The sequence below is a fragment of the Bemisia tabaci genome, chromosome 6 (assembly GCF_918797505.1).
Source record: "Bemisia tabaci chromosome 6, PGI_BMITA_v3".
NCBI lineage: Eukaryota > Metazoa > Arthropoda > Insecta > Hemiptera > Aleyrodidae > Bemisia > Bemisia tabaci.
In genome coordinates this window covers 7918563-7944173 of record NC_092798.1, presented here as the reverse complement: position 1 = coordinate 7944173, position 25611 = coordinate 7918563, and the positions used below count along the sequence as shown (strand labels likewise).

The window sequence follows — 25611 nt, the reverse complement described above, 5'->3', positions numbered from 1 at the left end:
TTTGAAGACACTTTCGCTTTTCTAACTTCTTTAAAGAAGCACGGGACTTGTCAGTTGTTGCACTGTATAATAACAGAGTTCCTGAATGAGTCAGTGACCAGTCAGTGACATGACGCCAGAGCACCTAAGACCGGTAATCGAATCGGAAATTCTTAAAAAACGCCTACAGTTAGCTTAAACAAAGAGGAAATGGGAAGTATCGGACGCGATCCTATTGGTTCAAACGGGCGGTTGGTGTAGCGTAAGGGGAAAATGATGGACTAACTGTAGGATTCCTCGTTGCCGTTGGTAACTCTATTACTCTGATACCTCATTTGTTCATTGCAACCACCTACTTTCACCGATAGGATCGCTTCATTTTCTGTTTACCCTCTTTGTCTATAGCTTTGTCTATCAGTTTCAATAATCAGCCCACATAGGTTTTAAGGGGAGGGGGGGAGGGAGTCGCTTTAAAGCGAGCACATACAGAGAAACGGCGCCTACATAATGTCTGCAGGCTCCCGCTCCCCGTGCTTCACCTGGAAGTCGTAATTCCTGGAGACTTGAACGCAAGGCAAAGAAAATGGGCGGCTTGATGTGGCCGTACTGGCCGGGCCGTCCGATCGCACTGGACGTTAGCCATGGGCACAGCGGGGTGATTACTGAAATTCATAGACTAGGCTTTAGACAAAGAAGACGATGGGACAATTTGGCGATCCTCTGGGTTAGAGCGGGTGGTTGTTGAAACCTGAGCGGAAAAATGATTGACTAACTGTAGGGTTTCTCGTGGGTTGCCGTTAGTTAGTCTATTGCTTACTTCATTCGTTCATTGCAGTCGACCGCTTCCACCATTGGGATCGTTCCATTTTCTGTTCATCCTCTAGGTCTATCGCTTCGTCGATCACTTTCAATAACTTGGACTAAAAACCGAGATAAAACATCTAGAGCCGCCTATAAAGACCGCCGATATTACAAAACTCGGTTCCGCACCATCCGTTTTCTGTTCTAGCTACGATCCGTCTGAAGTCAAACGGACGTTTATGGTAAAAGGAACTATACGTAGTACATAAACCTACGCACATAGTTTCTTTTGGCATAAATCCGTCCAAATTTAAGACATATATCAAAAGAAACATCCGTGGATCCGTCACGCGAGTTGACGTTGAAGCCCGGGCGAATTCCGGGTCGTCCTCGAAATGCAAGTTTCTCCGACTGCATTTCGCCCGGACTCCGACCGCGGTTGCCAGATTGTGCCATTAAATTGCGATAAAATTACATAGATCAAATGAACTACATTTTGAAATTCGGAACTATAATATCTGGCTCATCTATAAAAACACTTATGTGCATGGAGGGAACTAATGGTACATGCGCTGTTTCTAAACTAAGCTAGAAATTATAGTTCCGAATCGCAAAATGTAGCCCAAATCGTCGAATATTGCCGATTTTTCAGCACTATCTGACACCGATATCCAAATTTCTAAAGCCGTAAACGCCGGTGGACGCGGGGCCCCGAATCACCGGTCGGGCCGCGGCTGTTCGTAAATCTCCCGCCGCCTTTGTTTTTCGGCCGCCGACGATGATAATTGCGAGGCCCACGGATTTTTTCCCCTTTCATTTTCTTTCCCGGGATTCGGGGGGAGGGGGGGCGGCGTATCGAGCCCGCCATCTTTCTAGGAGGCACGCGCCAGTTTTCGCGATTCGCACCACTGAGGAAGAACCGCTTAACTCCCGTGCGAGGCCGGGGCGCACGGCGAGGGTTTTGGATCGGCGCGGTGATATGCGCTGATCAAAAATGCCGACATCGGTTACTTTCACCGGTCGCTCACGCGATCTCCGGGATCGACATGGTCGCTGTTTGTTTTTGATTCTATCGCGGGAGCGAAACGGCGTATCGGCCGATCGGAGTGGAATTCGCGGGAATAATTAGCACGGTGCGAAAGATACCCGCGGTTTTTCTGTCTTGACTCTCGTCCGAGCTCTGAGTAGAGGCGGATCTAGAAATGTGGCAACGTCGGATCACTGGAAAAAAAACCACATTGGATCTAGAGTCCAGACACTTAAAAACATCGACAAGAAAAAGTACTCTTGATTCGTTCAAAATCTAGCTTAAATCAAGAACCAAGCCTCTCAATTTAAGCGGATTTCGTTTTGATTCAAACAAAAATCCGATTGAATCAAGAGTATTTTTTCTTGTTAATGTTTTCAAGAGTCTGGGCTCTAGATCCAAAGTGTTTTTTTTTTCCCTCCAGCGATTCCCATCATTTAAAATCTATGTTAAGTAATCGATTCTTGTCGGAGCACCTGGTCCCTCCAAGAATCGATATGTTTTCATAGGTTTAAAAGGAGGAAAACGACTGTTGCCAATTTGCTTCGGATCCGTCATTGGCTCTGAGGGATTTTTGGTAATAATTTGAAAAAGCAACGAGGAACTGTGAAAAGGATCGTGGAGAAGTTTTTCCCTGAAAGAATTCGACGCCCCCCTCACGAAAGAACGCAACTACATGTCAATGTTGCCAAAGTTCCCCTCGCAAATTCAACTTTGACCAGAAGAATCTTGGGCAGTTTGGACAGAAACTGCAAAAATGAATAACAGAGGGAAAAAAAAACCAAGAAGCACGCAATCTTAAGTTTTAACTCATTTGTACATCGATCTTTTAGAGTCAAATACGTCAAATTTTGAGCGTTTGGTTGCGCGTACACCTCACTGTAGCACAATAAAAGCACAAAATATAAAAGAAAAAATTAAAGTGCTTTGGAAATCATTAAATTTGACACGGAACAACCAATATTTAAAAAACACACATTATATTATTAATCTCCTTTGATAAATTGATATATATTTTTCCTCCATCGATTTAAATGAGAATTATCAATGCAGAGTGTGCAAACATTTCAAAATCATGAGTTAAAAAACGCTGACTATGCGAGTATAAATATTAAAGTCTAACAGAGCGGAGCGGCGTGCTGCCAGCGCGAGAGGCTCACAAGCGCCTAAAAACCTAAGTGGATACTTCACGTATTGCACACTGCTTGAAGTATCCACTTAGGTTTGTAGGCGCCAATGCGCGTTTCGCGTGGCCGCCCGCCCCGCCCGCCGTGCGGCGGCGCCTGAAGCAACTATTTCACAACAGAGGTGTTGACACAGTATTATACGAAATTGAACTTATTAAGAATGACAGGCATCCTATAAAAGTACAGATCTTTCCTCGCAAAATAAATCAAGATACTTATCGTACACAGGAAAAATCTAAGAGCCTTTAGCTGAGGCAAATATAGAGGTTTATCCGGTTCAGGTATGACAAGGTGAGAATTTCTTGAAAGATAATTAAGTCCTGTTACACCAAAGAGGTGTAGAGAGTTTTAGTGAATTTTGTCTCATGGAATTGACGCTCCCCCATTTTTACCAAAACTCTCAACTACATATTATTCTCCGTTGGACCAAACAGACAAAACGAAAAACCAAGCAAACCCTCATTCTTCCAAGGTATTATACATTTCATCCATAAATGTCGTGAGCAATTGTCCGTTTGTATTTACATGTGGGCCAATTAACTTGGGTCTCAACTGGCACGTGGACCAAAACTCCCGTGCCGAAAAAACGCGTGGAACGTAAATTACTGGAAAAAACAGGTGCGCGGACAAAAAATCGTTGACGAAATGTCCTATAACCATCAGTGGATTCCCTTTTCACGGTAAAATTATGAATTTCGTTAAAGAATGAGACACTGGGAAAATTTACGAGTTAATTTAGGAGATTACGATATTGGCGTTGCCCCGAGTGACCCACCGCACATGAAAAAAAAATCTCGGTGTAATTTACTAAGAAAAGGTAAAATTACCAAGAAATTCGGGGTTCTATTTGATCCCAGTTTTTTCTTGGTAAAATTACCATTTATGGAATTCTCGGTAAAATTATTGACTTTCTAGGTAATTTTACTGGACCTTGGTGAAAACGCCAATATTTTTTATCGACTGTGGTAGAATTTACCGAGATAAAATGGCAAAGTTACCGGGAATTGATTACCAATAAAAGTGGTATTCTTACCTGAGAAAAACAGTAAAAATACCAGTTTTTAGGTAAGCTTACCAGTCTGTCTTGGTAAAATTACCAATAATTGGTAAAAAAATGAGACGGTAAAGGTACCAACGGACCTTGGTAAAAACGCCGAGAATTTTTTTTCAGTGTGCCTCCGATCAAGCTTAGTTTGTGGTCAAGATGAGGTCAAACCAATACTTATTCCTTCCAGAGTTTGACAGAGGAGAGTACCGGCCAGAATTTCGGGGAGCAACCTGTCAAAACTCGAGGGTCAGCTATCGTGGCTGGGAACATCTGTATAATGGACTTTTAACGACGTGTCTTCCTCCGTGGAACACTTATCTGGTTCCCAGTTCCGACAAATGCTGTTTGCTGTTGCCGGACCCGTTGACTCTCTAAAATGTGTCCCATGTTTTCGTCGATCAAAAAATGTGAACTAATGGCGTTTCCCTGCGAGATTTGAGGAATTTTATCGGTCGTTTCAACCTTCCAGAGACACTCTCAAAATGCCGAGCTTCACAAACGCACCTAAGACGCATTCAGCGACAAGAATTTAAAATTGCCTAAAGAAGCCTAAAAAAGATGAAACCGCCAAGTCCTCATACAAATAGGAGTCCTGATGGGATTTTTAAAATTCCTGAATTTCTGGGTTTTCCTTAAATTTTCGTTTCGTAATTACTGAATATTTTCTTTCTCATCAGTTAAAATTTTCGACAGGTGACTCTGTAAAAAAGTGATGCACCCTGTGTTTTTTACGAGTTTTACCTAAAGTCCTCTCGTTTTTCATGATTTTTCTCGTCAAAATAAAGTTATTGAATTTTCAGGGCATTCCTGCTTTCCTAGTTCTCTTAGGTCCTGCTTGTTAAAAGTTTTCCGATAGAATAATTGGAAAAGTCTATAGAAAGTAAATTGGTCCATTAGTAAATTTTCAAGCAATTTTATTTCAAAATTTAAAATTTTTATTTACAAAAATTATTTCAAACTTTACGTAAAAAATTTCGACATTTTCAGGATATTTTACTTTTTAAAGCGTTCTAAAAATGATCTTCGAAACACTACTGATCGTCAATCATCGGTTTTTTTTTCAAAACCTTCGCGGCTTACATCACGCATCGAAACCTCGAGTTTTTAAAAAAAACATCCATTTTCAAAAAATGTTTCTTTCTGCAAGGTCCTTTTGGCGGATTACATCACACGAATATTTTAGAAAAATACATGAAAGATTCGAGGATTTTTTTTCTCACTACACACTAAAAAATGATGTTATGACCCCACGCCCACATTAAAGATAAGATGAAGCCAGGTTTGGATTTACCTTCGCGTCACATTTGACTCATAGTTGGCGCTAAATGACTCTAATCAACTCTAAATTACCTAAATTGTCTCTAATTTGTCTAATTGAGTCGAGTTATCTTCAATATGGGATCAGAATATTACTAATGTCAAACAGCGTGGTGACCTTTACACGCTGTTCGAAAACAAACGAGCACTTAATTGAAAATCTCGGGGAAAGTAAAAATTTCGACAACTCTGCGGTCGTTCTCCTTTCATTTCTTCTCTCAGCGCGATAAAAAAAACTCCGAGTTACGTCTCGAAAGTATCAATAAACATCTTGATTTCCTCGTACGACGAAATGCCTCGTCAAATAAACGTAACACGGCTAATTTTGACTTGTTGACTAACAAGCAAGGTGCGACTTTGTTTGTTTTGTTTTCTGGGGCGACAGAAAACTGAGACTATATGACACTGTTTGGAACAATAATCGTTAATTGAAAATGACTTCACGAGCACTTTAAAACTTGGACGCCATACTGCCACATGGTCCGAGAAAAAAAAATTCAGGGGCCCCGTGGTGAAGATTTCTCACACTTAGGTATAAAAATAAAAAAAAAACTCCGGGCTTAAGAACTGTAATTGTTAGCTGATTATTGAAATTGATAGACGAAGCAATAGACAAGGAAGACAACAGGAAACTAGAGTAATCCTATATTGGTGGAGGGAGGTGGTTGCAATTGATGAAGGAGTTAAGTATTAGACTAACTAACGGCCACCCTCAAGAGACCTCATAGTTAGTCCATTTATTTCCGCCCTTAATATAAAAAACCCACCTGGCATCCGTTCCAACCAGTAGGATCGCTACATTTTCCCGTTGTCTTCTTTGTCTAAAGTTTTTTCTATCGATTTCAGTAATCGGTCCGCTGCCTGTAAGAATACCGTTTGAACTTTCAGATTTTGCTAAATTTCTTTTTGTAAAAACCGGATTTTTTAAGGAAACTTTTGCATATTTTTCTTCCAACTTTCTTCCACAAGACAACTTCGCAAACTTCAGTTTCTGAAAATTGGAGGGGAAAATATTCAAACCTTTAGTCAAACATACATGTTTCATCAGGCGAAATGTATAATAACGTTCAAATGCTCACACTGCATTCTTTCTAATCACAGCAGTAAACTCGTTGAGGCAATGGCGATTCTTGAAAGTTGGCAACACTGTTATTCCTCCATTGAATTGTGTGTAAAAAATGATTCTTGATATAGCAGCTTGCCTCACGCCTCACCTAAGATCGATATTTTAAATATATGCAAATAGAGGAAAGACAGTGTTGCCAATTCATTAGTTGCAAAACGCTACTGCATCGAAAATCTCAATTCTGTTACGTTTGCAAAATAGGAACTCCCATTCCGAGCTCACTTTAGAAACAACATACATACTGTTACTTTTTCTAAGTAAATAGGTGCTTTACGAGAGCCAAAACTTGTAGCTCCTAATTGCAAAACGTAGACGATTTGTCTTCTGAAAGCAGGCCGCCAACAAATCATGAGGAGATGACCACTCTACGGATGAAATACACCTTCACTCTCGTTTGCCCATAAACGAAAGTCGCCAAACAGCAACTTACCGCAGAACTTCGCATTTTTTTTCAACCTCTCGTCGTCGTTCGGTCGGTCATCGCCCGAATAAACAACCACCAGGCCGCGGATCGCCATACCGAGCCTTTTCCTTCTGATTAGAAACCGAAATTTCTGCGGAGAGAGAGAAAGCCGTCGCGTCGACGCTCGTCACAGTTTCACTGCATAACTCGACCGCCCCGCTCGTTTTGAAAAAACCGAGCTCGTTTGACAAAATTCGAGCTTTTTTGCGCAGAGATTAAACTCGTGTAAAACATAACCGCGTAACTGTGGCGTTGAATCGCGCGTAGATACGCGGTTTTTGCGAGGCGGGCTGGGGAGGTGAGGAGCGTGGTAATTATTGCGACATCTCTCGCTTTCTAAAATAAGCGCGGCCGTTGAGTGGAGCGGGTCCCCGCTGGACGCTCGCGAAAACGCTGCCAAAAAATTCCGAAATGTCGCGACTCGGATTTCTCTGCGAGACGTACGGCGTCGGTCCGGTCGTCCATCCGTGCGAAAATTCTGTCGGGGCGCTTGACGGATTGCTCCGGATGGACCCATTAGACGAAAAAAATAATAAATTTAAAAAAGAGAATTCGATCGTGTGAACCGAGGCTCCTTCTTCAAGTCGTAGTGGAGAGAAAAAGGAAGATCAATCCGATGTGCTTATTACTGATTTCCTATATACTTGAACTTTCAACGAGAAAAAAAAGCAAAGTGTGAGTGACACACCACTCATGGGTAAGTATTCAGTTAAAAAGCTGCACTCGAACGAGCAAGAGGCAAACACCCAAAAACGAGCGGAACGAAAGTGCCAAACAAAGATTAATAAGTAATTAACAACTTGTTGAAGTAAGTATGAGCCACACAAACGATCTAACACTGAAAACAATTTTTTAAAAAAAAACAAGAACGAAACCCGCTTGACAAACCAAATAAAATGTAGGGGATCGTTCATAGATTACACCACTCATTCGTAGGGGCGGGGGGGGGGGGGGGGGGGCGGCGCGTTGCCGCGATGGTCACGCTCTTCCGTCTAGGAAACGAAAGTATGATCATATATCTTACCGGCCTTTTACAGATCTGAAAATGTATAGCACCCATGCACGGAAAAAAACAACTCAGCGCTGAGCCCTAAGACTTTCGGTAAAATAGCGCTACCTACAGACAGTAATTCTGAGCCTTACAGCTTTAGGGTCCAGCCCTACAGCCTGTAATCGGTGCTACCTAAAGTGTTATGTTGTTATTTCCGTGTTGGTAACTCATTTTTTCAGTTATATTTGGTTTTTTTTTGAAGAGGAGGGGTGGAGGACCCTGAGAAGGCGGTTTGATTAATAACCGTTTCGACTAATCGAATCAGGCCTCCATGAAGCGCCATGACAAGAGGTTTCCATCACTGTGCATTGGCGGTGAATGATGTAATTATGACATGCTCCGACTCAAAAAGAGCTGCCTATAGACGCGACGCAAGTTGGCACCTGGCCAAAGAAATCCAAGCCGTCTTCAATCTTCCATCGGGTACGAAACGACGGCTTGAGATGGATAGGACGCTTTCTAGTCAAAAGGAACTGTATCCAAAAAGACATGAGCCGTGAGAATTAGAAAAATACATGCATTACACGGCCCATGTCACGTTGGATATAGGTCCTTTTGATTTAAATACGTCCAATGGGCTCCGATACGGTCCGATGGTTGGGCTCGGCGGTGACATCATCAAATAGTTTAAAAGACGAATCTCGGAAAACATGAACAAAATTGTGGAGGTTCTGCTTTTTAGTAACTTCCGTGTATAAGCTAAAGAAGGTGCCCCTTTTTCTAGAGATCCAACGGAAAATTTATTGAACAATAATGGACCTTCATGCAGTTTGGAAATAATTAACGGGAAATTTCACGATTTTAAAAACTAAGAAATTTTGCCATCCTGTTTGATTGTTCAAGCGATACCTATGTTAAGATTTGTGGTTCAGTATTAAACACACTATCTGGTTTGTCAAGAATACACACAACATTTCAAAGATTCAGACGGGAAGGTGAAGGTACTTCTTTGGAATTTTTCTCTTTTACTTGTATTTTTCTTCTCCATTCTATTTTGGACCATGTTAAAAACAAAAACGCACACTTCCCCTCCGTCTTTGCTAGTACCGAGCTCAGGCAGAAAGGAACCGACTCATATCTAGTGACGAGGCGTAAATGATCGATTATTGATATTTCTCTCATTTGAAGCTATAGTAAAGAATCGATTATTAAGGTGTTCGGTGCGAACACTCCGTTTACAGATTATTTTTCATAGGTTTAGATGACAAATCAATCGATACGTTGCAAAGCACGCCACGCCACTGCAGTCACATCGTGAGAAAAATTTTAAGCTTGGAATTGTTGAGAGGCAAACGCACGTTTCCTCATGTCAAACATTTGATGTTGAAAAAAAAATATGTTTGGTGCGGAAAAATAAGGGTCAATTCCAAGTTTTAAATTGACACATTTATCTGGGACCAAAACTTTCAGCCTCTTTTTCCGTACGTTTCGTCGTTGATGTCGGGTGGTTCCCTCGGCCTAAACTCGGTTAGAGTAACGTTAATAAAACAAAAACTAAAGAGCGTAAAAGTAGATGCAGCTAAAGGGAAAGCTCGGTTTACACTTACAAGGCTGTCACAGGGTTGCATATGTATTATTTTGAAGGCGATTTTAGCTCACGAGACTGTTTTAGGTTTTCAGTAGCACCAAACTTCACGCAACTCGACATTTAGCATTATGATCACAGCAAAATTGATAATTTGAAACATCAGTGGTATTTTGCGATACAAATGACTGCATCTACTTTTAACTATTATGGTAAAATACAAGAATTGGAAGTGCATTTGTGCGATGGTTGGAGAATATGAACTAACATTTACGTTGTTCTTACTTCAAGTTCATCCAGTGGCGATTCTTGATACTTGGCAACACTATTTTTGTACATTTAAATGTATATTAAAAAATCGACTTCTAGTGAGGCAGCTTGTTTTACCTAAAATCGATATTGTTACTGGATTTTAATGAACTAAACGCAGTGTTGCCAACTTGCAAAATCGCCAATGAACTCATGTCACTCAAAAAAAAAAAAAAAAGCCGGGTGGAATGCAGTGACTTTCAAATTCTAAAATGAGGTAAACTATCGAAACCACCATTCATCGAAACCATCGCACGAACGCACCCCAGTTGGACGTATTTCTACCAAATGGAACTATGTGCATTATGACGTGAGCCCTGCTATGCATATATACTTATGGGTCTCAGGGCTCATGTCTTAATGCACATAGTTCCGTTTGGCAGAAATACATACAGTTCTAAAGTTAGTAGCAAAAAACACACTCACATCGTTCTCGTTAGTAGTTTGCGACGCCGAATCATCAACAAAAACATCGTCATGCAAAACGCTGGTCCTGTCCGTGACGTCGGAGCCGGCGAACTCGGAGTCCGCCTCGGGGGCCGTGTCCGCGTCCGACACGGGGGCATCGATGACGTCATCTATTGCGTCATCGATGACGTCACCCACACCCTCGTCAGCCTCGTCCGCCTCGGCAGCCTCCGCCTCCTTGGCGCAGTCGTCAACCGTCGTCCACGTCTCGAACGTCAACTCGCTGACGGTCGACGGAGTCCGGGGAACTGCGGGACGGGTTCCGCGACGGGTTCCACGATGGGTTCCACGATGGGTTCCACGACGGGTTCCCCTAATGACTCGGTTTGTTCGTCCTCGGGCCTATCGCTGAACGTGACGTTCTCATAAATATGGGAGGATTCATCCTCGGAGTGGGAATCGCGCTCGTGGTCATCGTGACCGTTAGGGTGCGAGTTCTCGACGCGGATGGTGTCATAAACGCCATCTAGCGAGGCGGAGCGCAACTTGTTGATCTCGTTCTGCTCCGTGTCGATGCTCTTCTGCGAGAGGCCGTTGCTGTAGCGCTCGCCGTTGAGGAAGTCCTCGTTGGCGTTGGTGTCGACCGGTTTCTTGATGAGCGAGCAGTCGTCGAGGATCGCGGGTTTGTTGTTGAGGGATTCCGAGGATTTGCGGCTGAGGGACTCGGAGGACTTGCGGCTGAGGGACTCGGAGGTTTTCCGGCTGGCGGGTTTGTTGTTGAGGGTCTCGTAGGGGTTTTCCGAGTCGGCGGCGGCGGAGAAGCGGCGGGCCAGCTCCGAGTCGACGAGGTCGAGGAGGCTGGCCGAGTTACTCTTGTGGCAAGCGTTAAAGTCCACACTCTCGTATTCACTCTCCGAAGCGCTACTTACGACTTGGATGTTGCTGGGTACACCCGCCATCACTTCGCGAATCTGAAACAAACAGAAATCAATTATGAGTGACATGGAGAAATGACAAGTTTTCTTGATCGAAATAAGAGTGATTGAGACAGGAGTACCGATTCCTCTACCGAAGATATGCCCCCCCCCCCCCAAATTATGTGGCACCCTCGCCTGCCGACCCTTCTGCCGGGTCGTGGGAGTGATTTGACCGGTAGGACGCTAAGTTAGGATACGTAAGCATCGATTTCCCGTACTTATCGGGGAGGGGGGGGGCTAAAAATTTCCAGCCAAAATTTTTCTTCCTCTTTAAATTGCTTGCACGGAAAGAAATCTATGGCTTTATTAAACTAATTAGTGGTTCAAATGGAACACACCTAAAATCTATTATCTCAGGATTGCCACAGAATTTAGAAAATAAAATTCCGAAATTTCCCTAATTGGACGTATTTATGCTAAATGGAACTATATACATTGGGCTTGCGCGCAACATCATTCCTTTTAGCATAATACGTCCAATTTCTTTGACGAATTTTGGTGAATTTCCTCACAATGGAAGATATGCTAGATCGTTAAAAAGACTTAATTTGAAATAGATTTCAGGCAAAATTTGTTGTTCGAAACGTCAAACCTATTCTAGAAAGCAAATGAATATGTATTTTGAGGATTTTGCCCTGACACTTTCAAAATTTTTCCTGACATTTCCCAGTTTTCCCGATATTCCCTGACTGTGGTAAACCTGTTTTCCTGTGTGTGAGTCACTTATTTTTACAATTTTTCCAAACTAAGTACAACCACAGCATGATCGAAACGTTAACCGTACGCGATACTCCTGACTAAGTAAACAATTACCGACACGGAGCTCAAGTAGAGCTTAATTCGAAGAAAAAACCCACCGGTTAACGACGACCATCAAAACCGCAGAGAACTCACTCCCGATTTCCACCGAGCCCCGGGTCGGGTTACGTCGTGGACGGCGGCGTTTACGGCGGTCGGTCGGTCGGCTCATTTACATGCGGCCGAGTGAATCAAGTCGTTACGAGGGGATACACTCGCTTTTTACAACCGAATAAAAAGCGACACCGATTAAACGGCCGCGGCCGTGGCCGGGCGGCGCGTGCCCCGGCAAAAACGGAGCGCCACGCCGCCGCGGCTTCACTTTCGATGAGAGCCCGGTCATCTCGACGAGCGATGGACGAGAAGAAAGGAACGTATTGTTGAACGGAACATAATGTGCCCGGTCGCCGGGGTCAGATCCTCGTCCGCGATCGCCGCACAGGCGTCGAAAGCTCCCATTCGGAGGGCAAAAGCTGCGGGCCATTATGATAGTCAATAGGTCCAGGACAGCTTTTTATAACCCGAATCAAATACCTGTCAATATTGCCAGTTTCTGATACTCATTAGAGATCAAATGTATTACTTTCATTGGAATTTTTTAGCATTGTCACTCATTAAAGCTCAATTTGACAGGGGGTACTTTTTGACTTCAACCTGCCTCTACACGGAGAAAAAAAACTTCGCGCATGGGACCTGAAGTTGGGGTCATATGGATCTCTGAAGTTTTCTGATTACGCATCCGAAAACTTAAGGTCGAGCTGCCGAAGTTCGGGTCAGACATCGAGGCACTTCGGTATGTACCGGAGTACTTCAGATATGTAACCCGAACCCTTCGGTACATATCGAAGTACTTCAGATGTCTAACCCAAACTGCGGCAGCTCGACCTCAAGTTTTTAGATTCGTGATCAGAAAACTTCAGAGATCCATATGACCTCAACTTCGCCTCCCACGCACGAAGTTTTTTTTCTCCGTGTGACGAATCCTGGTTATTCCTGGTCCTTGAGCCCAAGCGCTAAAGCTCCAACAAACAGTCAAACGCATCATTCGACCGTCCATCCAAAACACCTGCCCCACTGCCCGGCAGATTAAGGAGGGGGGGTCGGACATCTTAATAAAACGGGCTCATTCTCATGTGCAACAATGCCGTGCGGCGCGGCGGCGGGCAGAGAACAATAACTAGGAAAAGAAAGTGGTGTGGCGGCCTGGCGGGGCGAGCCGGAACAGAGGACAACAACTACACAGGGATAAGCTGAAGCGGCTCTCGGTCGCGTTTGTCGGGGAGTCGAGTCGGTCGTACTTGACCCAGACACGAAACCACAACCGAGATCCAGTCCCGAGATGACCGTCCAGCGTTCCGCCTCCTGCCGCCATGTCTGACGCCACTCCAAGTCCAACTTCCATCCGGATTGGAGCTACCTATTCCATCCGGCGAGTCGCCGCGCCGCGGTAACCAGATGAGCTTGCACCGACTTCGCCCGGTTTTCAGACGTTCAGCCCGACTCAGATGACGCACGGAAAAAAAAAGCACCACAGTCCCAACTAAACTTCTAGCTGATTTTGGCGCCAGACATTAGCAGGGTGTCTACTAAAACAGGCTGGTCAGAAATCAGTAATTTTACAGTACTTTTTCAGCACATTCCCAAGAAATTCAGTACCTCCTTAACAGAAAAATTCAGTACTATTTCAATACCTTCATTTTGCCGAAATTCGAAAAATTGTACTTTCTCGCTTAAATTGCGACAAAAGAGGACGGACCTTCTTCCGGAATTTCCGCACTTTTTCAGTACTTCCGGACCGCCCTTAAAAAATCAGTACTATTTCCGCGACTTGTAGACACCCTGCATTAGAATAATCGCACACGCCAGAAGTATGGTTTAGTCAGCTGAAAGTTTGGTTGAATCAACTATACCTCTGGCTGGCGCCTTCAGAGTCAGCATAAGTTTAGTTGGATTAACTATACCGCTGGTTGGTGCCTTTACAGTTCTAGCAAGTACAACCACTCTTATGGTTGGCGCCAAAATCAGCTGGAAGTATACTGAGATTGTGATACTTTTTTTTCAGTGCTACGCAGGGCCAGATTTATGATATTTGGACGTATTTCTGCTGAACGACCAGAGACGTGCACGTGCAAAGTGTCTAGTTATTTCCCCCATTTTGGGAAATCCTGATTTTTCCTGATTTTTGACTGCTAAATCCTGATTTCATAATGTTTCCAAATCCTGATCAAATCCTGACTTCACGCAAGGCGAATGTAACTTCACAGAAATAGCTCGATTTAAAAAACTCGATCGGACGGCCGACTTTTCTCAAATCCTGATTTTACGACCGTTTTTTCCTCAAATCCTGATGAAATCGGGATTAAATTCTGATTAACATCAAATCCTGATGCTAGACACCCTACGTGTGGAAAAGAAGGGGCGTGCTTGGTGGTCGAGGGTCGTAAGAATGGATGGGAATTCCTGAATTATAATGCGCCAGTGACTTTTATTCAAACAAAACTCAGTACATAAATAACTAAATAATATATAGCAGAACATGAGTAGCGACAAAAATGAAAATACAAAGGCTTTTCTCGACTGTAGCCATCGCTATTTGACTTTAATTACGGAAGGCGTTTGGGAGATAACTATTCGACCATGGGTGATGCCCAAATTGCCGGCAGCTAGAATTGAAGGCGCGTCATGCAGTGACGATGACACCAGCATGCTGCGAAGGCTGGCGTCGCCAAACTGGGAAAATTCGCGTCATAATTCGCGATTCGCTTTTCGATAACACCATTATTTAAGGGATGGTAAGTATCCTTATTGCAACGCTTCACAATCTCGAATCAAATTCATTTCTAAATGATTTTTCTTGAAACAGAACGAACCAAATTATCACCTAGTTTCCTGTGAATTTATTTGAATTGATTGAAGGATATGTATAGATATTTTTTTTAAAAAATGTGTTGGTTGGTTTTAAAAAAAAATCGATAAATTAATAGAAGTAAAATATGTTGATAATTAGAGATAAAAAGTTTTTCCTGGACTGTAGCCACTAATGATGTTTGACTGCAATTATGGAGGGCGTTTTTGAGATAACTATTCGACCACGGGTGATGCCCATATTGTCGCCGGCTGGAATTGAAGGCGCGTCAAGCTACGGCGATGACACCAGACCAGCACGCTCGGTTGCGCAGGCTGGATCATCACTTGATGGTCAAACGGTAAAAACTTGAAAAAAATCTGTCAAAAGTTGAAGCCGCAACGGCAGCGGTATTATCATGCGAATAGAAAGCGTACAGTTCCTTTATAATCCAACAAGATGAAATCCCGGACCAGACAAGTTGAAACTGCAAATAACTTTCTCTCAAAGCTGTGCGTATTTTAATTTACAATCTACAACAAACGATCATAACTTTGGTTAGATTTGTTGTTGGATTATGAACGTTTTAGATGGATATAAAAGTTCTGATTAATAATGAAATTATTGCAAAGATACTTTTTATGAAAACCAACTTTCAATGAATCAGTCGGGTCCTTGCAACACCGCTATTCGCGTCAACAACGACTTTACATGATCTGGTGAAGCCTGTCAAGAGGAGATGTTTTTCACACCATAGGGTGTCCTTGTGCATGTGCGACATGCGACATCGTAATACCAATTAATACAATCCATTCTGCGATGCAAGAGGAGTTCGATTGAGTGATTTCCATGAAAATAAAACACTAATCAAATCTCGACGAATTATAATTCTACAGCAGGAAGCACTACGAAGCTCAAAGCTTAGTCCGATTGATAATTTGATTAACGAATTCCGCCGGAATTATGCAGATTTGTCACTGTTGAAGTCGAGAAACACAATGCAAAGCCATAATGGGTCACTTAGATGCTTGGCACAATCTTCATTTTTAATAGCACCATGGTATACCTTGATTCTTAAAAGATAATAATTTTATCGAACGCTAATTTTTTACGTTAAATATAACGGAACAACTTGAAAACTTTCTTGGCGTACCGAAAAGCCGTAAAGAACGTAGAATTTTAGCGATTGGGCTGGTACCACACTGGAAAGTAAAAGAAGAAAAAAAGAGGAATGAGAAAACCATGAGCCATTGTCCCGCACGCATCAATTACAAAATGGCGGAGTTCGTCAACATTTGAAGGCCCGCCATCTTTTGATATCGGACTTGCGCGAAAACCAGTACGCATCTCCGCCATCTTGCATTTGATGAGTTCATTTGATAGTGGGCTTGAGTTTCTGTAAAATATCAGATTTCTAGGTGATCAACCTACCGCTAATTTTGCCATGCTTAGGATAATGCATACAATAACATTTCCAAAACGGTGGTAAAAAACCAAGCCATTCCAGTCGATATAGGTGATCAGGAAAGCTAGCAATTTCAACGCATTTTTAAAGTAGATTAGGATAAGGCTGACAAAACGGGATCGTGAAACCGACCGTTTTTAGGGATTCCTTTAGATCTAAAGGTTCTTCCCGTGTGTAGTAACTCTGGAAATACTACAGTTTAACACGGTTGAGGTTTATTTTTAAGCACTGAGAGAACAATATGGTAGATTTCACCATACTCTGACTCAGTGATATGAGCATGGTAAACAACACTAGCCTCTATGGTAGCATTTACCATATCATGGTAAGCATTACCAAAGTTGTGGTGAATACTACTCTAATGCTGGTTATTTTCACTAAATAGTATCACTGTGTAAAAAATCAAGTAGACTCGTAGGAGATGTTACCATACTTTTTTTTCAGTGAGGGAAGGGGGAGGGTGGACAGGAATCGCAGCATGGCAGCCTATTCGTTCTAATGTCCAGACGGTGGTCGTTAACCGCGAAAAATATGCGTGGGAGGGTTGTAACGATTCTCTGAAACCGCTGAAAGACTGAAGATCCCGATGGGCGAGATTATGGTCCTCCCTGAATTATGGATTTATGCGTTTTGGTTTTGGTTTGCGGCCAGAAGTCTACGGAACGCCTCAATGCCCGTGCTATAAGCCCCATCCATCAATGTTTCATCACTCTCCACTCGCGGATATGATATCCACGATTGCCAATTTCTGCGCAAATTTTCAAGCTGTGAAAAAACGTTTGCCAAGTTCACCCGCTGAAAATTGAACCTTGGTGCGTTGTTACCGAGAATGGTTTCCTGAAAGTTGCGGAAGAGGCGCACTTTTCGGCAATTGTTTGGAGACGCAACAGCAATCGGTGTGTGTGGTATGCTCGAATAGATTAAGTGCCTATATGCGGATGACAACAACCCTTTTTACAAACTAACGACTCTTCAGCAACGACCGATGACTCTTACTTTCAGCTCTGATTTCCATCGTGTAAAGTTGACTTTGAAAAATTGTTCACGACTAGTTGTTCAAAATGTCAACTCATTCTAGAAAGTATACAAAGGTAAATTAATAACTTCTCCCTGATACTTTCGTCATTTCCCCTGACATTCCCAGGTTTCCCCTGACTTTTTAAAATTCCCAGACTGGCAAGCCTCTTTACCCTATAGTATAAAAAAAAATTATTGAGATATTATTTGACTAAAAGTGTAGTTTCCTGTCGACAATTTTTTTTTTTGGAGTTAAATCCGTTGAAGTCGTTATTTTGAGTTAAGGAGGCGTTTTTTGCTATCGTTTTTTGAACTTAAACTTGACGATGACAAAACAACGTTTTTTCAACTCAAAAAAACTGACTTTCAGATAAATTCGAACGGATTTAACTTTAGAGCACCAAATTTGTCGACAAGAAACGACGCTACAAGTCAAAATAATACCTCAAGAATTTTTTTTCAGTAAAGATCGATCGATATATCGTAAAACACGCCACGCCACTATTCCTGAGCATGAGCTTCGTCGTCTTGGGTCGTTCCTGCTCGCCACCTCTGGAATCCGTCTAATTTTGTCGTCGGTCAGAATAGACCCGCGGCCGCTGGAACTTGGGCGCGTTTTCACTTTGAACGGACGCCAAAGATGCCCGAAGCCCGAGTCGAAATCTCCTCCACGAACATCGTGTCGAGGTGTCGAACTCCGCCGAAAACGACCCAACGCGACACCCGATGACGGCAGTGCCGCGGCGTGCTTTGCGATATATCGATTGATCTGTCATTTAAACCTATGGGAAATTATCGATTAACAGGGTGTTCGCAATAATCGATTCTTTGCCACGGATTCAAATGGGGAAATGTCGATGATCGATCATTCGCGCCACGCCACTGGATGACGGATCGCGCCGGCTTCGCGGATCGCTGGACCGGCAAATTGGGAGCCGGGGAGTCGGCCCACTCGCAGAAGTGGCTCGGCGTGCTTTGCGATATATCGATTGATCCGCCGTTTAAACCTATGGAAAAGGATCGATAGACAGGATGTTCGCGACGGCCACCTTAATAATCGATTCTTCACTATGGCTTCGAATTGGGAAACATCGATAATCGATCATTTGCGCCTCGCCACTGACTCGAAGAGCTTTTCTTAGCTTCGGGCGTGATCCGTCCGTCAATTGCGGAATTGTAGAGCTCGCAAACGGAAAAAGTGTCTTAAATGGATCGCGTTAAGCTGAAAGGAATCAAGCCACATCAGCTATTGCCAAAGACTGAGCAATTTAATTGTTTACATGAAAACGGTTGTGCGGATTTTCGTGCAAATTTAGGTTAATTTTCTGCATGGTAAGAAGCAAAAATTCCTTGAAATTATCAAAGGATTCCGCACAAACGTTTTTTGGTAAAAAATAAATAAATTGACCAGTTAAATTTGGCAATAGCTGATGTGGCATGGTTCCTTTCTACTAAACGCGTTCCAAATGGAGCAATAGATCATCTTGGGAAGTGCGCCTGAGGACGTAGTCAGGGAGTATTCCATGACCTAGATTTTTTTAAAGAAAAAGTAATTTTTACTATTGTTACGGTGTTCTTGCACGTTTGAACCTCCTCCTTCAACCCCGCCAGGCAAGCTTTCTCCGATTAAAATGGAAAAAGGGAGAGATAAAATGGAGATTGCAGAGTGTTCACGCTCCAACGTATCGGCGGGAAGGTATTCCCGGACTTTTCGAAGATTTTCAAACCGAAATACTCAATTCTTCCTGATTTTTCAAAACGACTTATGTACATGCCACGCCCTGTTGACAAAATTGACCGGTCCGCGGACTATGCCAAAGTATTGCCCCGTCTGCGAGGTTAATTATTCGGGTGCTACATCTAACAGCAACTTCCTGTGCATTTCTGAAGAGGTGAGAAAAGTGCCTTCAATTTGGAACATGCAACACGCACATCCTTGGAACACGAATAGTTGCATTAAGGCGCTACAGTCAACGCAGGCTAGTCTATGTAAATCGGAAGCGCCTTCAATTTTTGAATACGAAACACGCATATTCAGAATACTAAAAATGTGAGCAAATTATTTCTTTAAAAAAGAAAAAAAAATCGTAATTTTGTACTGAAGATCTTCGAGAAAAGAATAAGTTGTAAAATTGCGGAACCTGAAAATTTTTCTGATACTTTCAAGTTTCATTCTAACTCTCGCGAATAGGTCGTCAGAGGTCGGCCAGTTAGAAACATTCGTCAATTAGCATATGGATTGCATTTTAAATATACTTACTTTTCCATAGCTTTTACAAGCCTGCTGCGCCTATTCAGGAAGTTAACAACATTTTAGGAAACGTTTGCATCCCAGTCCAGCCTCTTTAAAAACCGAAAGAATGCCTCAACGTCGCGTCACCTGCACGGACACAATCATAAGTTCCCAGGTTTTGCCGAAAAATCAGTATTTTCCCCATGCAACTCAAAATATAACATGAATATTTTATCACAATATCTTGAAACTTTATACTTCAGTATTTATCCGATCAGATTGCGCTGATTACGTTCAGGGCCAGCACTTGGTCGGAAAACCGAGAACAACGTTGCCAGTTGGCCGTTAAACCGTGAATTTTTCAGCATTCCTCATATAATAAAATTGTGCATTAGGACCGCGTACCTCCTTTACCAGACCCGTGGAGATACACAGTTTCTGGTAAACACTTGAGGACTCACGAACCGTGGCAACTCCAAAACGACAAGACTCATTCTCATTGTAACTCGGGTCAAATTAGGGAGTTCCTCCTCGAATTACACCGGTCCGACTAATTCGGACAGCGGGTTATTTTTGAACGACCTCTATTCTTCAACTTGTTTGATGACCGTTGCATGTCGTTATGTTTGCACACGTGGTTGAGTACTTGAGGAAAAGAGCTTTACGAGTGCATGACTGAGTTTTTAAGATCGGGTCCAGAGACAATTTGGACCGCATTTAGCAGAAAGGAACCAAGCCACATCAGTCATTGCCAAATTTTTACTGCGGGCACTTTGATTTTTTACGGGAGAACCTTTGTGCGGATTCCTTTGAAAGTTTTCAGGAATTTGCTTCGTACTTCGTACTATGCGAAAGATTCACTAAAATTTGCACAAAAATCCGCACCAACGTTTACATGTAAAAAACTGAGATACATGATTTCACACTTTGGTCATCGATATGCTGTCTCTGATCGTAATGATGACGACTTATCGAAAATGGCGTTTAAGGCTCCGCAGCGTCTCACTCGGCGTACAGTGGAACGAGTTGATCGGAAAAGTCGGACAAAATTTGGAAACTTTGAAAGCTCAAATCTTCAAAAATATGAAACGACGAAGTTTAAAAGTGGCTCAATTGAATTTGCCGTGAAATTTATTTTGAGCAACGCCCTCTGAAATTGAAATTGTGAAGAAAGGATCATAAAAATTTGTAATTTTAGCATGAAACAGGTCCGACCTCTTCTAATAATTCGATCCACTGTGCGGGGCGTGTCTTCGCACGTGCGTCCGTGCGTGCTTCCGAAACTAGGTGAAATTGAAGCCACGCAAGAGAATTTCGGCGGCCAAGAGTAGGATTTCAATAGAATATAGCATATCGTGCTTAATCTCCAATTTCAGGCGCAGCGCGTGTCAATGAAACGACTTTATGTTCATGACTTAAAATCTTTTATTTATTTTTCCACGCTAACTTTTCAAAGTATATCACTTTGGTCAACATCTGCTTTGCACTGCACAGTTTATGGACTTTTTTCCAATAAAGGAACACCGCTTCTGACTACAGAAAGCTACAAAAGCACTGACTGCATAGTAAATCTTATGACACATGCGTTGTAAATGTATTAAGATGCAAAAAGATGCGTTCACCTTCAGACAGCAGTATTTTATCAAAACCTTAATTTCTGAAAATGAGCCTGTTGTAAACTTCAGCTAGAGCAAAAAGTAAAGTTGTCTCCTGTAAAGAATGTCTCAAAAATCACAACGAGCGCATCGGTAAAGTCTGAAATACACTCCCAAGTTCACAATCTGCGTTTTTTTAAGCATCTCGCTTCAAAATCGATACTACCAGGAAAAAATGTCACGAGAGAAGTCGTTCGACATCCAACCCTTCCACACTAGGATGCTACACAATGTAACATGGCGGACGCTTTCGCGCAAATCGTGATGAAGCACCATGGTCTTTATCAACGCAAGGAAAATGAAAATATAAACATGCGGTTAACAAAATTCCATCTCATCACGTGTGTCGTCGACTTTGTTGAATATTGCGTGGCATCTTCGTGCCCAAGAGTTTGACGGAACAACTTTTCTTACACAATTTTGACCTGTGCCGTAGTATCGTTTCTGAAGCGGGAAGCTTTAAAAAAATGCATAATTCTCTCGCTGATTGTGAAGTTAGGCGTGTATTTCGGACTTTCCCGATGCACTCACCTTGATATCATTGAAAAAAAAAAAAACTCCGACCGTGGAAGCCATACTTGCGGGCTATGTAGACATACCGTCCGTTTTTCAGGCTCTGAGGCCGAAAGTTCCCGGCAAGGCACCCGGAGCAGTCAAAGCTACAGCTCCAGCACCCAGAACTTTCAACCTCTGATTCCGGAACGGACGGTATGTCTATATAGCCTGTGACTTTTTTTTCAGTGTTTTGAGCCATTTTCTAATAGAAACAACTCTTCTTTTGGCTCTGGCTGAAGTTTGCAACAGGCCCATTTTGCGGTTACGCCCTTCTTCAAATACCCGTTCACTCGTGGTCGAATTTACGATACCAAAGTCTCATTCTGACTCGAAGATGGGACTTGTGAAATCATTTCATGAGTCACCCTGTGCGTTGAGGCGTGGAAAAGGATCCACCCCGGTTGGATCGTGACGCCGAGTTAGGCTATTTCTGCAGGCAACGGCTCATCTGAAAACGGCACGATGCGCTAGAATTTCGCCATGACCGCGGCGGACTGATACCGGAATTCAAGCACTTCTAATTGTTCGGAGGATTTCTAATTTATGAGCCTCGTCTGTACCGACACCGGCACGATTCGCACAGCTCTGCAAGGTACAAGCTTACCGCACGGCGTGTGATGCTTGCACCACGCTAAGAAAGGTTGCCAAATCGATGGCCAAAGTGTGAAACCACGTATCTCCGTTCGCAACGCTGCACACTTCCCGCCAAACTATATTTCTTCTTTGGAAACCTGGACCGCGTTTAGCAGAAAGTAACCAGGTCATATTAGCTACTACCACATTTCGTCGCTCCTCTGACGTAAGGGCGTACCTCGATATTTGCATGAGCCCCAGAAAGCATGGACTTACATGTAAAACAGCGCTCATGTGGAAATCAAGATACGCCCTTACGTCAGAGGAGCGACGATTTTACTGAGCAAGTGAGCAATTATATGTTTAAAAAAGGTAAACTCGCAGCAAAGCTGAAGACGAAACTCAAACGATTTTCTTCCTTTCATCTCGTTTTCTTCACTCTCGGCACCTTTTTGAAGTATGCGTAGAAACATCGGGTGCTCCAATTAAAATACATCGCACACGTGTTGTTTTTCAATAAAATACTTCGAACACACCGGTTGCAATTTCCCAACAAAAAAAAAAAAAAAAAAACGAACGCTCCATTTGAAATAAATTGCAGGCATGTTGTTTTTCATAAAATGCTTCAAATACACTGGTCGCAATTTCCCAACAAGAACAACGTACGCTCCATTTGAAATAAACTGCAACCATGCTGTTTTTCGATAAAATGTTTCAAACACACCGGTCGCGATTTCTCCACAAGAGCAACGTACACTCCATTTAAAATGCATTCCAAATACGTTGTTTTCGCACAAAAATCTTAAAATCCACTGGTGGCGATTTTCCCGGAGCAGGCGCGAGGCGGCGAATGCAGATATTCAGGAATCCCGGTTGTAATTATGAATCCTCCTGGTTTACTTTACCCGCGCGCGTTAGCGAGTGTCCGGAGTGACAGATTCAGGGTTGGTCGGCCCCGGCCGGGTCGTTGATGAGGCGAAACGCGCCGGTAACGCGGTAACGCGAGAGGCTCGAGCTGCCGGCCGAATTAATTTCCGACCTGCCTCGTGCTCTCTTTTAAATTAACTCAGCTTTCTTCCCTGACGTTCGTTCCGCGTCGAGCCACCGGGGAAGATCTCTTTTGCCGAGATCGGGTTACGTCCCAGGTAAAACGCTGTCGTGCGAGGGAAAAACGCCGTATGAGCCTTCAGGCGTTGCCAGATTGCCCTCGATAAAAACCGAATTTACTGGAAAATTTTTGAGTGTTTTGATTCAAATTTTTCAGACGACTTTGTTCGATTATGTAGCATCGCGTCCAAGATATTGGACTCCATGCTCATCCTTGATATACTTGCCTGCTCATCTCGTCCAAGATTTTGGACTCCATGCTCATCGCTAAACTTCTCACATCTTTGCTTGAGCATGGAGTCCAAAAGCAAGCAGACCTCCTTTGGTTTTAAAGTTCACCATGACAGAACATTCGTATATTTCGCTTATCTAATCTAACTTGAACTAACTTAACCTAACCTAACCTAACCTAACCTAACCTTACCTAACCGAACCTAACCTAACCTTATCTAACCTTACCTGACCTAACCTAACCTAGGCAATGCACAATTTTTTTCGAGGACCCATTTTTTCGTCTTTATTTCACAAAAATTGTCCTAATACATTTTTGGACCCCATGCTCCTATATTGTCAGAGAATACCTGCATCCCACGATTTTGGACGCTATGCTCACTTCAATTTTTCAAAAAAATCATCCCTAGTTAAAGTGAGCATGGAGTCCAAGATCTTGGACGTGATGAGCAACCGAACATATATAGCTGAGCATGGAGTCCAATATCATGGACGCGATGCTACATTACCCTTTGTTCGCAATTCGGTCTGAAATACCTGAAAATTTCAAGGATAAATATTCATAACTGTCCTAGAAAATGCATGATTAATTTGGGAAAATTGGCAACTCTCGAATATCCATACGGCGTTTTTCCTTGGCATGGCAGAATGGGCCTTCAGGTTAGTACCGGATTTATGAATTGTTGAACCTGCTGCGAGAGTGATTCGGGCTCGGAAAAAAAGCGCAGGGTTGTTGGATGATATGGACATTTCAGGGTTGCCATAATTTCTTCATCTTCAAGTTCCACTGTTCCACTTTTCCTGACTTTCCGTTGACCAATTTTACTTTTCCCTAACTCCAAAATTTTCCGATTCCCTGACTTTCCTTAGGAACCTCGATTTATCGGTTAGATAATAATAAATAAAAAAAAAAAAAAAAAAAAAAAAAAAAAAAAAAAAAAAAAAACCTGTGCAATTCTGTGCAAAAATGTCCATTCATGGACCGAGATTAATATGAGGTTTCCGAATTAAACCATGTATGCTTGTTGCATACGTAGCAGAACTAAGGCAAACTTCGGGATGGGACGTAAGGTGGATCCCGCGGGGCGGGCTCCGGCGGAACGATTGTTGTATTGTTATCGAACGATCCTTATCGATAAATCCATATCTTAGCAATGCTTTTTATCGATTCGACAATCGAGCCGCGGGAACCGAACTGCCGAAGGAGCTCCAACAACAGTATCTGTTACTACTTTGTCGTTCTTGAGAGGCTTCTGACTTCTGACTCGGGCGACCAAGTATCGACGCGGATCTGCGCGTGGGAATGCGGAACGGGATGAAATTTCGCAAGGGAAAAACATTTCTTCTTAATTCTTTGTCGTCAGGATCACGAGAAGTCTACACACTCCATGCACAATTCAAATAGAGACGCTAGGTGCAACAAGGGAATTTTTCGGTTGCAAGGTTTCAAAATCTCCAGTTCTCGTTTATATTTTAGAATTGAATCTATAGGGCGAATCCTCGCTCTTTTCTGTTTGGGGTAAAAACATTGTCAACACGTTTAAACAAGACCAAACCTAATACCACTTTTCAAACTCTTGAGAACGCATATTGCCTACCCTCCTGAATGAAGGAAAATTGAAGAAAAGAAGCTGTTTTTAAAAAGATTGATATATCAATGATTTCAAGTTAAGGTAGTCTCAATTCATATTCTGTGAAAAATTCGCTCCCAAAATTTCAATTTTGAGGCATCAGAAAGTCAGTTTCGATCCATGTAATTTTGAAACTTCAAACACGAATTTCTCAAAGTAGCAAAAACTGCACTTATGCGCATTATCCTCCAAGCCCCTCAATTCTAGAATTTTAAGGTAGAACAGGAATACAATTCTTCCGTCTAAACATGGCATTTACACGTCACCATGATTTCCTTTTTTT

At 42.7% G+C, this 25611-nt stretch overlaps 2 protein-coding genes across 3 annotated transcripts in view; both read right to left on the bottom strand.

The window, feature by feature from the left end:
- The window catches only part of LOC109033694 (uncharacterized), an 80983-nt gene extending 70472 nt beyond the window's left edge, over positions 1-10511 (bottom strand). For both annotated transcript variants that reach the window (XM_019046417.2, XM_019046440.2), the window contains exon 1: positions 10260-10511. The gene's annotated coding sequence lies outside the window, so the exon portion shown is untranslated. The remainder of the gene's footprint in view (positions 1-10259) is intronic.
- Positions 10512-10998: 487 nt separating this feature from the next.
- The window catches only part of LOC140224808 (uncharacterized), a 156236-nt gene continuing 141623 nt past the window's right edge, over positions 10999-25611 (bottom strand). The window contains exon 6 of the mRNA XM_072301500.1: positions 10999-11212. Within this exon, the coding sequence (XP_072157601.1) occupies positions 11200-11212 (13 nt within the window). The 3' untranslated portion in view covers positions 10999-11199. The remainder of the gene's footprint in view (positions 11213-25611) is intronic.